This window comes from Brachyhypopomus gauderio, chromosome 15, assembly GCF_052324685.1.
Source record: "Brachyhypopomus gauderio isolate BG-103 chromosome 15, BGAUD_0.2, whole genome shotgun sequence".
NCBI lineage: Eukaryota > Metazoa > Chordata > Actinopteri > Gymnotiformes > Hypopomidae > Brachyhypopomus > Brachyhypopomus gauderio.
Window position 1 is genome coordinate 22141084 of NC_135225.1, and position 15921 is coordinate 22157004.

General features: G+C 37.1%; 1 protein-coding gene and 1 long non-coding RNA gene across 15 annotated transcripts in view; one reads left to right on the forward strand and one right to left on the reverse strand.

Moving 5' to 3' along the window:
* The window catches only part of lrrfip2 (leucine rich repeat (in FLII) interacting protein 2), a 69563-nt gene that overhangs the window by 18012 nt on the left and 35630 nt on the right, over window positions 1-15921 (forward strand). For 8 of the 14 annotated variants that reach the window (XM_076974999.1, XM_076975002.1, XM_076975001.1 and 5 more), the window contains exons 3-7: window positions 8513-8599; window positions 10079-10135; window positions 14387-14440; window positions 14549-14599; window positions 14994-15068. In XM_076974999.1, coding sequence (XP_076831114.1) covers window positions 8513-8599; window positions 10079-10135; window positions 14387-14440; window positions 14549-14599; window positions 14994-15068 — 324 coding nt within the window. The remainder of the gene's footprint in view (window positions 1-8512; window positions 8600-10078; window positions 10136-14386; window positions 14441-14548; window positions 14600-14993; window positions 15069-15921) is intronic. The other 6 variants (XM_076975007.1, XM_076975009.1, XM_076975011.1 and 3 more) reach the window with 1 other exon arrangement.
* Window positions 5034-12671, reverse strand: LOC143476695 (uncharacterized). Its single transcript, XR_013121356.1, has 3 exons — window positions 12419-12671; window positions 6500-8637; window positions 5034-5286 (listed from the first exon to the last, which is right to left on the reverse strand). It is a non-coding gene; the product is annotated as an uncharacterized LOC143476695 (long non-coding RNA).

Below are 15921 nucleotides of genomic sequence, written 5' to 3' on the forward strand. Positions count from 1 at the left end.
AATTGAATGCCTTCTCTGCATCCATTGAAATGAATGCGCCTGGTTTAGAAGATGTGCGCACCATAAAAATATTTAGAAGGATGTGGGTTAGGGGGTGTTTTGTACAAAGAATGTAATAATAATAATAATAATCTTTATTTGTATAGCACCTTTCATACATACATGCAGCTCAAAGTGCTTTACAGTATAAATAAAAAGAAACATAAAAACGAGATAAGACAAAAGCAAAATGTAAAAAGAAATTAAAGATAAAATATTAAAATAACATAAAAAGGAAACAATATAATAAAAGTAAAGTAAATAAGATAATAATTGGGACCAAAAACCCATATGTAAAATCCCAAATCAATTAAACACGTCAAAAAGGGTCCTCAAAATTTAGATCCGCTCCGCATACCAACGTGGCAACAGTTCCCCCCGCTCCTATCGGATATCTCTGCCGCTCCGGAGCTAGCCAACACTGTATTACGTCTAATCAGTGCGCTTCTGCCCAGCTGGATCTCTGGCCAGACTGACGGGCGCTAGGCTAAGTTCTATCTCGCGTGGGTGATATCGCAGTATCCCCACCTTATGGACTTCCTGTAGGCGATATCTCACTATATCCCTATCGTATAACAGATCATCCGGCGGGCGGACACTGGCGGATATTTAACACTCAAAAAAGAAAAATCCTCGAATTTTTTATAAACTAACAATGAAACTGAAAATTCCCACTTACTGCGGTTTTCGTTAGATTGGGCGGAGAACACCACCGGAGACTGGCGGTGACATCACTCCCTGGATAGGTACTTTCCCTTTGCTCGTGGGGTTCCCACTTTGCCCAGCCCAGCCAGGGATCTCATCCCCCGGGGAGCGTCCTCGAAGATCAGTCACCGCCTTTCCGGGGTGCCTCTCGCCGACCCTTGTTCGTGACTCCAAATTGTCGTGGAAAATTTTTTAAATAAATGGATGAGGACTCAGACGTGGTTAAATGATTATTATAATTTTTTTTTTCAAAAATATAAATATATAAAAATTAAATTTTAAAATTTAATTTAAAATTAAAGATAAAAAAACAAACAATAAAAAATTAAATAAAGTAACAAATTCTAAAATAATAGAATAAAGTAAATAAGATAAAGGCTAACTAAAGGCAGATCTAGACAGGAATGTTTTGAGGGATGAAATGCCTCTGAGCTCTTCAGGAAGAGAATTCCAGAGCTTTGGGCCATAGTGGCTAAAGGCACCCTCGCCAATCTTTAATCGGCTTTTAGGAATCACCAGTAGATTACTGTTTGAAGACCTGAGAGACCTGACTGGAACATATCTAACCATCAGGCAAGACCATGAAGACATTTAAAAACCATGACTAGAACCTTAAAATCTATTCTAAAGCTGACCGGTAACCAGTGCAGTGAGTGGAGTGCAGGTGTAATATGATCTCTTTCTCCTGCGGGTCAGAACCCTTGCAGCCGCATTCTGAACTCTCTGTAGGTGCGAAATAGAGCTCTTTGGAAGAGCATATAGAACAGCGTTACAATAATCTAGCCTTGATGTGATAAATGCATGGACAAGTTTTTCACTGTCAGCAGGAGAGAGCATATCTCGGACCTTAGCGATGCTTCAAAGGTGAAAATAAGCTGTCTTGCATGTAGTCATGATGTGTGATTTGAAGCTGAGCTCATTATCAAAGGTGACGCCCAGGTTCTTAACACATTGACTGGCATTCAGATTCATTTGATTTAAATAAGTCTGGACATCATTCCTTTGTGAATCACTGCCAAGAACAAGAACCTCTGTTTTCTGTTTATTTAATTGCAGAAAGTTGTCAGACATCCATGTCTGTATATCACCTATGCAGTCAAACAGTGAGCAAATTGATTTTAGGACCTTAGGTTCTAGAGAAATGTAAAGTTGAGTGTCATCTGCATATTGATGATACTAATAATACCATGTTTATTAATGATATGTGGTAATGAAAGCATATATAGGTTGAATAGTAACGGCCCAAGAATTGATCCTTGGGGGACGCCACAAGTAATTTTTTGACGTGTGGAGGAAGAGGAACCTAATGCTACAAAATAATCACGCCCAGTTAGGTACGATCTAAACCAGTCTAAAGCCGGGTTTCCATCCAAACCTTTCGAAAAACTAATGCGCAATTTCCGAGTTTCGGCAGAAAAAAATGCAAATTAAGCCTTGTTTCCATTCATTAAAGTTATGCGAATAAACTTTAGATCACGTGAGAGGACGCCAAACAATAGTGGTTTTACGTCCATCTGGCAGTTACGCATTTTTGCACGTTGAGGTTTTGAAACATTTTTTTCTTTTTCTTTTCTATACATGGAGAAGTTAAATTCAATTTTTGCTCTCTCCAGAACTGTTTTTGCATGCATTTGCCATCTTTACATCGCGATCATATACAGAACCACACGACTTGAGGCATGATACGTCATCGTTTATGCGAAAAACCCTTTTCCATCCAGTTTTTTTCGAATTTTGGCGATGCGATAGTCTAACTTTTCCACCTCCTCCTAGCGTAAAAATCTTTTTGCGATATTTGGGGCTTTTTTTTTGAATTTTGGTCTTTTTCCATCCAGCTTTTTTCATGCGCATTTTCAAAATGCGCAAAAACTCGGTGGATGGAAAACCCTCTTAAGACTAAGCCACTAAGGCCTACCCAACTCTGTAGTCGATCAAAAAGTATTTCATGATCAACGGTGTCAAAAGCGGCGCTTAAATCCAGCAGAAAAAGGACTGAGAGTTTGCCTGCATCCTTATTCAATCTCAAGTCATTTACTACCCTAACTAGTGCTGTACGTAGAATGTACATAGAATTGTCAATTTTGCATAAGCAATTGTTCCATTTATCATCACTGTTGGCCTGTTTGGTCTTAATTTCAGTTGCTACATTGAAATGTTCAGAGACTATGACTTCTATAAAATATTTGGACTGTAAAATTCCACCTGTGTGATGTGATTGGAAAATACTATTGATGATTTCACAATAACAATACCATAGTGTTCTGTCATTTCCATGCCTACATTTGTCCATGTTTGACTATATAAGCTAGGTCAGTATTTATTCTATGAACATTTTGAAAAATAGCAGCATTTATCCTGAGTCTAAGGGATGTTGAACAAAGGGTGTAATTCTAACACTAATGTGAGTGAGTCAGTGCATCCATCCATTCATTCAACCATCCATCTTCATGAGTGAATCCATCCATCCATGAGTGAATTGAAATATAAGCAAAGCTGATGGACTTCTGTACAAAATGTCCTGCTTTTTTGGAAACCTTGTGTACATCGTCAACAATTCCTAGCTTATAGTAGGTATACAGTACTGTCCAAAAGCTTTAGGCAGGTGTAGGAAAAAAATGCTGCAACATAAGAATGCTTTCAAAAATAGAAAAGTTAATTATTTTATTTTTGTTAATTAACACAATGCAAAGTGAACAAAGGAAACCTAAATCATATTTGGTGTGGCCACCCTTTCCATTCAAAATCATTCTTTTAGGTACACTTGCGTAAACTTTGTTGGATTAAACCTAGGATTCATGTTGATCAATGACCCACATATGGAATGCTTTAAAAAAATACAAATACAAAAGCTTCTGTTTTATTGAAAAAGTTTCTTTGTTATAAGAATCAAATGTAACATTCTGAAATCAGTGTAGGACCTTCAGAACTGTGCATCTCATTACACAAGCACATTTTTACACTGCTAAAACCTTTTGCATCAAGTCTGGACTTATAACACAAGTTACTGGAGTTTATGCTATGCCGTTTGCTGGTGTCCGTTTCTGCTAAAAGAGGGGCTCAAATTTCTAGTTCAAGTCTCATGATGAAGGCTCAGAAGCGGTAGATGTGCAGCTATAGACACTTAGTAATTTTGTAATTACAAATTGTAACTTTTGGAGTCTAAGGCCAGCCCAACTCAACATATCAATTTAAATGATGAATCCATTTAACAAACATAATTTTGTCCATAGAATCAATTTCAGAACAAAGCAATTTTAGTTAAGAGAATCACAACTTCAAAAAAAATTGTCAAGATGGTTACTTTAATATTTTAACCTAAAGTAGTAAAGAACAATCTTTATGAAAAAAGGTGAGCATTATTAAAAAACCTTTATTAATCAGAATGGGATAAATAAACTATGCATGGAATATACCAAAACAACCTCAAGACTGCAGTGTGAGCTGTAAACGGAAGTGGGCAAGAAACTTCATTTAATGGATATACCAATGGTCTTAACATTCTGATCTTCCAAACATTGTTTTACAAAGATTAATTTATTTTCACACATTTGTACAGCTAATATTTTTACAATATTTATTTTTTACAGCTTGATATTTATATACATTACCTTTCATCAGAAGTTGTAAATTATGATCCTGACTACAAACGTGAATTCTCGCAGAAAGGTGCCGAAGCCCCTGCATAGACAGGGAAACACTGTAAAAAATGCAACTGACTTGAAGTGCATGTGTGTTAACTAAATTTGTTAGTACTGTTTACAAGTAACATATAATTATAAGTGGCATCAACAATGAAGTTGGTTTGTAATAAGTTCCATCTGATTTTTTTTAATTACTCAATATTATACTTTTGAACTCTGCCTACTAATTTATTTTAGTTCAGTTATATTCTTATGTTTAGAGAACTTTTTGAAAGATATTTTTACAGTGTAGTTCTAAGAATGTAAAAAATACAGTAATGAAAATGTATATTTTCAAAAAATGTAATTGCATCGCTTGTAGTTAATCGAAAAACAACAAAATCAAAGCTACTAGTTTTAACTTTATAGATAGTATGTTCCTAATATTAAATTAACTTTGTATGTTTAATGGTTTATTTTATTTCGTTTTCATCCAGAATGTTTTCCTTTTTATTGTTTTTTGTAAATCAAAATCAGTCATGGAATCATGAGCAGTATAAGTCATTATAACTTTCTGGTGAATTTATAACAAAAACATTTTATATCAAAGTAAATGTCAATTCAATATAGTGAATGTCAGTTAAAAATATATAATTGTATAAAATATATACCCCCTTGAAAAATATATTACTATATATATATTTACTAGATGTACTAGATGTTTTGGACATGTACAGAGGAGGGAGGAGAGGTATATTGGTAGGAGGGTCTTGAAGATGGAACTTCCAGGCAAGAGGAGGAGAGGTAGACCTAAGAGGAGGTTTATGGATGCAGTGGTAGAGGATATGAGAGTGGCTGGTGTGTCAGTGGAGGACACTCAGGACAGGGCCAGATGGAGGAGTTTGATCCGCTGTGGCGACCCCTAAACGGGAATTGCCGAAAGAAAAATATGATTTACTAGATGTACCATTTAATTAGTACAGTATTTAGTAGATGTACCATTGGTTGTAATCACTATGTGTATGTTGATGGGTCACAGTCAGGCCAGCATGTCTGGATAGTGCAATTTTAGTAAGCTCTTTAAAAGAGTAATATGTTCATTCCATTTGGCTCAAAATAAGAAAATGATTTTAGCTAATCTCAGTTCAGTTGTTAGATGTTTAAAAGAATTTGTAAAACTTTGTCAGTTTGCTTAGTTATTTTTACACACAAGTAGATTTTTGTCTCGATATAAATTGTGTAGACTATTTGTAGAAAACACTAATTGATAATATCTCAGCTATGAAGTATGGTAAAGTTTGTTAATAAATGGTAAAGTCAGCCTTCATCGTGAGTGTAAGGGATGTTAAACAAGAGAGTAATTCTGATGAAACCTCCTGCTCCTTTTTGGAAAACTTGTGTATGTCATTACGTCTTTGGTTATAGTAGGTATACAGTACTGTGCAAAAGTTTTAGGCAGGTGTGGGGGGTGGGGGAGTGCTACAATGTACGAAACTTTCAAAAATAGAAATAGTAATAATTTATTTTTGCAGGCTGTATGAATCACAGTGTACATAATGTGTCTATACATACTGTATGTCACTTAGATTTTCATAGCATTTGGTCAGTGTTCTTACCCAGAACGATTAATATATTTATCAATGTGACATGTCCTGTCTGGAAATTGAACCCATGATTTTGGTGTTTGAGGTTGTATCATTTAGTTTTACTAGTTACTAAAGATGGGTATTCCATTAAATTTTTTCCAAATAATGAGCAATGACCTGGCATATTAAAATGTAATCCCTTTACAGTAAAATCTATACAGAAAAATCGCAGTCTCTGATTCTATGCAGTGCAAACAGAATATATATATATATATAATGTATGATTACCATATAATATATGATTGTCCACTTTGAACTTTGAGTGTAGTGATGACCATTTCAACCAAGAAAAAAAAAAATCATGTTGGCAAATATTTTAGCAGGCTGTGATCTTGCTCTTATGAGTGATGTGTATCCTAGATTGTATCCTAGTCAGTCAGCAGGTCAGAGTCCAAGGTACTGTCTAACTAGAATACTGCTGAAATATAAGATTCAATACTGTTACCTAGAAAGAAGCAAAATGCGTATAAACTCTAAGGGTGTACTCACACTAGGCTCTGTGATCCGGGCCCAGATCAGTTAACCGTGCTCGGGCCCGCTTGAAGAGGTGGGCCAGGGCATGATTCATGTGGACTCGGGCACGGTTCGCTTATAGTGTGAGCGCTATCCGTGCTCGGGCCCGCTTGGTGCCTCGTCTGATTGGTTCATTTCGCTGGAACTCAAACATGACATCAGTGATGCGACGCTCACGTTAAACAGTCATAGCGGCAAAGCGATTAACAGACAATCGTTGTGTTAAATTATCGATAATTCTGTGCTTGCACCGTGTTTCTGCACTCCCAAAACGACTCCAAAAATACAATAAAAAAAGAATCGTGAACTCCATAGTTTTGTGCAAGCGTGCTTTTTTTCCAAATAAAGCGCCGTTGTGATGACGTAAGCGTGCTCGGGCCGGGTTGATAAAGCCAGTGTGAGTGCAGGCCAGAGGGGGAGTGGGGAGGGGGGATAACCGGGCCCCAGCACGGAACCAGCAAACCGTGCCTAGTGTGAGTACGCCCTAAATCAGACAACTATAAGTGCAACATCAAACAATACCAAACAATACATGTTAGTGATAGCTTTGTCATACAATAAAGCTAGGTTATTACTATCACACTAGTAACCAAGCTTTGAAATTAATGGGTTTTTCTAAACAAGCAAACAAACAAGAACAAGAAACAAACATATCTTAAATATGTAATGGTAAATACATAATATTGTTTTCAATATAAATGTGCTTTTCTGATTATTAAGTGAAATGTAATGAATTCTTTCTTTTCTATAATGTTTCTGTGTGTGCATTCTAACTTAAAATAATCAGGAAACTAGTTTTTGTGAATCAATTTGGAATTTGGAACTTAAGCAGATGCATTTAATCAATTTACCATAGCACTAGGATTGGTTAGAAGAGTTTCATACTTTTAGGCTCCTCAGTGGCTAAACTGTATTAGGCCAGTCTATTCCTGAGGGCAGAGTCTGCTTACTGGGACCAAAGTTCAGTTCTAAGACGTGCCACATCCACTCCACAAAAGAAAAAAAAAACTTAGTCAAACTTATGAGTGAAAAAAGTCTTGTTTTGTCATCAAAGATAAATTATCTTATTAAGCCTTTTAACTAATTTTTAAAAATGAAGATAATTGGGCATACCTGGACTTGGTACGATATTATCTTTCACCTAATTCCATGCCAAACAAACCATAATATTGGATTGAATGGTGTCATGTTATTGTCTCAAGTATTTATGACCAAAACTGAGACTTGAGAATTAAATCTGTCTTGTATATTGAATTTGAGAATCCGATGAAGCAAAGCTAACGTTACTGCATTATGGAGACATTTAGATATAATGGCACTGCGAGATGTAATGGCAATATGTACATTTTATGTTTTTATTTTTTTTGGTAGTGTTTTTAGGCAATAAACAACTTCATTTGAATATATGGAAAATTTGACCTCTGACAACTGAGAATCTCTTTACAAGATGCAAGTCTTATCAGAGCCTTAAACAACAAAATTTTTTAATATAGATTTTTTTCATTTTAAAGTTTCGCCTTCATTTAAGTCCTGTGCCCTGTCTAAAGAGCACTAGTTCAGATGTCAAAGTAGTCAGTAAATAATCTAAGGAGTTGCTGATGGGGCTTTAAAAATCATCTTTTACTAAATGCTACACACAGGAGTCTTTAAAGTGTAGTAAACTATAGCTGCACCATAGTTTGACACACATGTCTTTCATACGAGTTGCCTAAAAAGACAAATGCACCATATGATTATAAGAGTTAGCACTCAATTATTAAATGTTCAAAATACTTTCCAAAGTCATGTGGTCAGTAGTTGATACCTACGCCTCCAAAATGTTTACAAAGAATCTGATTAGGTTACTGCTTTACAGAGACATTATAGTTTCATGGCACTGCAGTTTTATGGTAACTTGTATATCTTCAGTTTCACAAATCCAAGAATCGTGTTTGTGAGTTGGGTCGAGGTTTGTTCATAAATGTGATTGTTGTGTGTGTTGTTGTGTAGGCAGAGGCCAGGCTCGCTGCCAAGAGGGCCGCGAGAGCCGAGGCACGAGACATCAGGATGAAGGAGCTGGAGAGGCAGCAGAAAGAGGTAATGCCATCTTCACTGGGCAGAGCAACAAACACCGTCTGCTTTGAACAAAGAGAGAGAAATTTAAATTCTTCTGAAAAATGGAGTTCACATGCAAAAATGGAATGAAATTGGATGAATATTGTCAACATGCAAATACTATTTATTGACTGCGGATAACACTGATGTTGAAGGTTAATCTTTTTTTGTTTTATTGGTCTTTTGAAATTGAGTATTCCTAAACTTGGAAATACAAATTAGCATTCTAATCCTGTAAAAATAGTGTGTGGTTGAGCCCTCAAATCTACACTTTGCAAGAATATCTAAGACTTGAAACATTTAGAAACATGATTCAGAAATTACTTTTCAGTCAGAAGATTCCAAGTAGTCTGTTCTTAAGAACGTGGCCCAGAACTTATATAAATATTTACATTTTATTCTAAAATGGGGTCTGGCCAAACACTGGTGTTTCGTCAAATTATTTTTATATTATTTGGGGTTTTTTTTCTTGTGTTTTGATATGGCTGGTTTTATACATGTTTTTAAAATAAATTTTTTTGTGTAGTTTACTGTTGTAATAAACTTTCAGACCCTGTAGGCAAACATGCAGGGAATGGATGCTTAGGTTCAGGATCACATGCATACAGTATAGGGCTGAACGATTGTGGAAAATAATCTAATTGCAATTTTTTATCTATCTATTTCGCTGCTCACCGCATACTAAGGCTGTATAAGCGCAGAGAAACACTTTGGCGTATTTGAAGACGCAGCACTGGTCGTTGGCATTTTAGCCTTACAAATATCATACAAGGCTTTGTGGTGTTTTTTTAAATGCTGAAGAAGGTTTGTAGTGTTACCTCGCGTCGTAGCAACAGTAGCAAGACACGTTTTGCAGGGTACCTGACGTTGAGCAGCATCTTTTTTAGAGCCAACGTAATTTCACACAACTGATGTGCTGCCCCTCTTTGGTACTAGACTTTCAGTTGTGTCAGCTTCTGTCGAGCCTGAAGCCATTGTGCAACAAGTTAAAGTGCGCTGTGTTAACTTCACTTCTCCACCTCCCTGCCTCCTGCTCGAGTTTGCTCCGTTTGTCCTCGGCTCGGCTCGCTCCCAAGTCACGTGACCAGTTTAAATCGCAGCCTGTGCGATTAGAGAATCGCGTTTTAAAATATCGCGAGATTGTCGCAAATGCAATTAATCGTTCAGCCCTAATACAGTACCCCTTTGGCAGTGAGGGCAAACATCTCTTTTCTAGATAAATTGAAAGATGTCAAACAGTGTTTGCCTCTAGAGTATCCTGTGAATACATCATATCCAGTTATCATAATGCCGTTTTAACATGTATACAAAACAGCATATGCATAACCTCCCATTAATACATTTAAACAGCAGGATGATGCTGGAAAAAAATTCGGTTTGACTTGTTTTTTTTCTATCCTTCCTTCCTCCATGTATGTTTTAGTGAGATGCAGATTTTTCTTCTGGCTTTTTCCTTCCCAGCTCTCGTACCACCACTCCTCCTCTAGCAGGAAGTGGGGGCAAATCCACCAGTGGATGGTATGACATGAATTGGATCAGTTTAGACATGCATGGATTTTTTTCTCTAAACTAATAACATTCGTTACAAGAGTTTCTAAAATGCGTTCCTAAAAGCAGACAAAACCACACCCAGTAATGGTATGACTTGTGTGCAGCATGGTAGCATGTTTTTTGTTGACTAAATTTATTTGGCTGGAGTGTAGAGGTTTTTTATAGCTAGGACGTTTTCATATTGGGTACTGGAGCAGAACATTTTTGATCACTTTTTTTTTTGATAAATGTTTCATGTCTCATGCCTGATTACTTTTACTTGTGTGATTGTGTTTGGTTAATAGTTGAATCTCTCAACAATAAGGAGGTAAATGTGTTCTTGAATCTAGATTCCTTTCATTATATTAGATGATGATCTAGATCCTCTCTCCAGAACAAACTTTGTTTTGGTTGTGTGGACAAAGTTTGTTTTGTTTGTTGTGTCTGTCTTTGTGCTTTAACTTTACAGAAGAGGATTAGAGCCTCTTGGTTACCATTAACAATTTTCCTCATCTTCTTGCTCTTCTTGATTAGTGGCAGTAGTCTTGATGTAGACAACACATGTAATGGTGGCAGACCGTCGACTCTGCTGTGCATGATTCACTGATACTAGTGCAACACCCACTACCATGTTAGTTTGCGTTGTATTGAGAATAGTCCTATATCCAGCAGTTATGATAGAAAAACACTAGTAATAAATAATGATTGATACAGTGTGCATGTATAAAATGCACCTGTGAGGTAAAAAAGACAAGAGCTCTCCAAGTTTAAACTCTCATTAAAACCCTAAATTGTTCTGGAATTTTCATTTTCAGCTAGTGACTTTTATCTTGGTGTAAAAGCATTAAAGCAGCGATGTTGCTTTTTTCTGTTTCAAGCTAGCCAGAGATATATCTGCCCATGAATTTAAATTTTAATATCTTGGTTTGTTTTGTGTCAACTTTATTTATTTATTTATTTATTTATTTTGTTAGTTTTTCAAGGAATAGTAACTGCATGATCCACTGAATTTATTAATTTGATGCATGAACTAACTTAAGTGTGGTTTGTTGCTGACAAAACGTGCCTTCCTCTCATGTCAGGGTGTAAAGAATTTTTGGCACAACTGAACTCATCTGTGCTTAGTTTTTGTTTTTTAGCTTTACACATGAGAACATTTATTGCACTAAGCTCTGTGATTTTCCCCAATATTTAAACATCTCTAAATTAGGACACCTGGCTGTTTATGCTGTGTATATTTTATACTGTTCCGTATATTGTGAACATGTATAATGTCCAAAGGGACCTTATTGTTTAAAGAATGCTGAAACGACATTAGTCTTTGACCTTTGAGCAAGGCGAGTGTGTTGTGGGTTGTGGTTGAAATGCGGCCTCTATACCAGTTATTTACCACCTGTAGTTGTGTAAATGGGTTGTTCGTTCACTGTGCTGCTGCATGTTTCATCATGTCTGTGACTCCAGACTAATGCCTGAAGTGTACTTGAGCCAACCCGAAATGCACTCAGCCATCCTGTGGCAAGAAATCACTCTCCCAAATGAAACTGCATTTTTGGTTAAAGTATGGTGACGCATCTCACTAGACAAATCTGAACTCTGAGTTAATAAATCTCATGGCCTGTTTCGCATGCTGCCTTGTTATCAGAGGTGAGCACTGAGGTTTGGGAAACTGCTAATGTTTTCTGCCTTCAGGACATAATAACTCATGATACATGAGACATGTTTTTCTATCCAGTGAAAGCTTTGTACTTTAGAAAGTTGTATTTGCATGTTGGGCATTGCATAAACATTAGACATTGCCTTAGCTGTGATTTCAAGACTTGTCAAATTGAAGTCCATATGCCCAATCTGTATTGGTAAAACATAACCATAATCAAAACATGCAGCAGAAATCATAACTAAGTCAGCAGATGAGTATTTTATACTATAATAAACACAAAATCTTACATTTATATTCACATTTGTTAAATGTGTTATTGTTCAGTTTCAAACTGACTGTTTTTCAAGATGTGTCAAGAAATAGTGGTACTTTTTTTCCCAGCTAATTTACCTAGTGACAATGTGGCATCACTTAGTAATTTAGTTACTACTGTAATAAATGGCATACATTTTTATTTTTGCAAGCCACTGTAGTACTCAGTTAACCTTTTATACTATAATAGTTTAATAAAAAATGGCAGCACCTTTTCTTTTCAGTTCCAGTCTAATCTAATATTATATGATCTTCTTTACATTTTACATACCAAAAAATGTTAAGTTGAAACATACACTCACCTGCCACTTTATTAGGTACTTCTTGCTAGTACCAGGTTGGTCCCCCTTTTGCATTCAGAACTGCCTTAATCCTTCGTGACAAAGATTCAACAAGGTACTGGAGACATTCCTCAGAGAGTCTGGTCCATATTGACATGATAACATCACACAGTTGCTGCAGATTTGTCGGCTGCACATCCATGATGTGAATCTCCTGTTCCACCACATCCCAAAGGTGCTCTATTGGATTGAGATCTAGTGACTGTGGAGGCCATTTGAGTACAGTGAACTCATTGTCGTGGAAAGAAAAAAAAACCAGTCTGAGATGATTCACACTTTGACGTGGCACGTTATCCTGTTGGAAGTAGCCATCAGAATATCGGTCATAAAAATATTCCCCACAATATTGCACCACCACCAGCCTGAACCTTCATACAAGGCAGGATGGATCCATACTTTCATGTTGTTGACGCCAAATTCTGATCCTACCATCTGAATGTCGCAGCAGAAATCGAGACTCATCAGACCAGGCAACGTTTCCAATCCTCTATTGTCCAGTTTTGGTGAGCCTGTGCAAATTGTAGCCTCAGCTTCCTGTTCTTAGCTGACAGGAGTGGCACCAGCTGTTGTATCCCATCTAGGGTTGCAGCGGTAACCGGTTTCACGGTATACCACGGTATTAAAATGCACGGTTATCATACCGTGTGCGTTTGCTTATTACCGGTAAAAGGCAAGCCAGCGGAGAAACTCACCCGCGCATCCGCAACTCCGCTCCGGTTCAGCTACTCTGCACACAGCGGTGAGAATGGCAGAAAGTGCATCAGACTTAACAAATTTTTTACAAAAAAAAAGGCTAAACTAAAATCAGCGGCGAAAATGACGTAATCGTGTTGGCTAGCCGTGCGCGAGGGTCTCGCGCGCTGTCGATTCGCGAGGTCGTGCAGCTCTTGAATTTTGTAACTTTGCGCGCGCCGCGCCTCAGCGCAATGAACAAAGTCATGTTTGCAGGGTTCATACACCTTTATAAGGTGGAATTCAAGCACTTGTACGTCACTTTCAGGGTCCATTTCAATGTTTCCCAGCACGTTAAACTTAATTAAGTTAAATATTTATACATATACTCGAAATTATTCGAAATAATTCACTTTATCACATTATTTAATGGTTGTTTATGTTCAAAACGCCCAATCTTAACAACTTCACATTCTCTCATGTTTCGTCCTGGAATTACAAGAGGCTCGTATTTGTTAACACAGGAGAACTGTGCGGAGTCGCGCGCTACGGTCACTAGTGAAAGTATAAACCCATCAATATACGAACTGTAACAGTGATACCGCGGTATTTTCTGAGACGGTTATCATACCGTGAAAATCTCATACCGTTGCAACCCTAATCCCATCCGCCTCAAGGTTCATTGTAGTGCTTGGTGATAAAACGATTTCGATTTTTTTTGTAATAATTTTTTCCTCAATGACGATGATAAGCTTGTGCAATAGAATTCAATAAACATTTTCATTTAGTTCCATTTATTTCTTTAAGTTGCACCTCCAACGGATGCGATCTGATGTAGCAGCAGATCGTCTTGGCCATGTCTAAATGCCTAAATACATTGAGTTGCTGCTATGTGATTGGCTGATTCGACATTTGAGTTAATGAGCAGTTGGACAGGTGTACCTAATAAAGTGGCTGGTGAGTGTATGCCATTTATTTATTTATTTATTTTTCTTCATTAATTTTTTAAAACTTTTTTTTTCTCCCCAATCATCCTATGTTATTTTTGTGGGCCATGAGCCATCAATATGGCATTAGTCTGGAAACTTGATTGCTATCTGAATCTTAGAAGTTTCTTTGAATGTGCTTCCTTATACTAACTTTCTCGATTATAAATTACCTTTTTGTGTTTTTCTTTTGTGGGCTCTGAGAGTTTAAAGCTGTCATGTGCTTACTCCACCCACCACCACATTTGTCTGATTTCTCATGTAACTTCAGGCAGACACAGAGAAGGCCCGGCACAGCCACCGCTCCAGAGGCCATAGTCGCCTGGTTTGTATCTGCTGCTTCCTCTGTTGTTCTCAAACATCTCCATATGTTTTTCCTTCCTTTACTACTTGGCTTTCTCCTGTCTGTCTTCTCATCTCTGTTTTTCCATAGAAGGGCCTCGAAGATGATGCCATGTCTGTCCAAAGTAGTGGAAGTTACAGGGTGTGTAAACACAAAAAAATGTTTCGCCTGTGAGACTTTTTGCTTGAAAGTATTTAAGTGGTGCACGCTTGGAGAAATACTGTGTGTTCAGTTTTATTTTGATCCTATAAATTACTTTATGATTTGACCTATACATGATGCAATGCCAAAATCTCAATTGAAACTCACAGTAAAGTTGATGTCAGAATGTACTGGCTTTTCTATCAGTACAACTTATGAAGTACAAACTAAACATCCAGTATAAAGAGCAATAAAAAAGCCAATATGGTTTCTAGTATTGTGGGTGGCTAATTTATAGTTGCAGACTTAGATTTTAGTTTTATTTCTTGTTTAAAATGAAATTCCAAATTTAACAGATAGGTTTGCTTACTTTTCAATGTCTTCCTTCTCTCAGTCATCATCGTCTTCACTGCTAGGCAACTCTCATGGCTCCAGCCGAGCTGGCACCACCAGAAAGAAAGGCTTGGTGGTGCGTTTCTGTATTTACATTTCTCTCTCTTGCTGCTTGTGATGCTGCACTGAGAATTGTTATTAGTTCATGTGTCAGTGATTTTAAGGCATATGCATCTGCACTCATGACTGACTTCCTTAGCTGAGGGCACGTCTTTCAGCTGCATGGCAAACTGTACCCTTTGTAAAAATTTACCTTAAAATGCTCTACATTTGACTTTTAAACAAATCAAAACAAATTCAGAGAATAAAGAACAGTGTCCTCTGATGTTCTGTATCTTTGAATTTGGCTTTTATTAATTCAAATACCAGTGGTGGTGTCTGTCTACCAAACTGCTTATCAAAAAATCTGAATGTAGGCCTCAGTCTGTTATCTTAGTAATTGAATTGCTGAATCAGTCAGCATCTTCAAGTGCTTCCTACTTCTTGCGGAAACATAGAAAGACATTTTTCAGGGATGACTTTAAAGGGAAATGAGAAGCTAAAGGGAAGATAAAAGTTTATACTAGGCTTGTCCCGATCTGATATTTTGATCGGATCGGCCGCCGATATTTGCAAAAAATATGAAATATAAGAAAATGCAGATCCAGACTCCCGATCCAGTTTTTTTTTTTTTTTTTTTTGTCCAACCTGCATTTTCCCGCGCACCCATTTAGATAATTCATTCCAGTTTTTGCTATGTTTTTGCCATTGAGAGCAAAATCCGGTCCACATTTTCCAGCAGACCTTCAGCACACGCTCATAGCATTTCCCCAATTTAGCTCGGTGGCATCTCCTAACCATTAAGACGGCCATGTAAATTTGAAGTTATCTGTAAAAATGTCAGTTGTGTTGGATTATTTTACCTTACCATATGCCACAGTAAAGTCAAG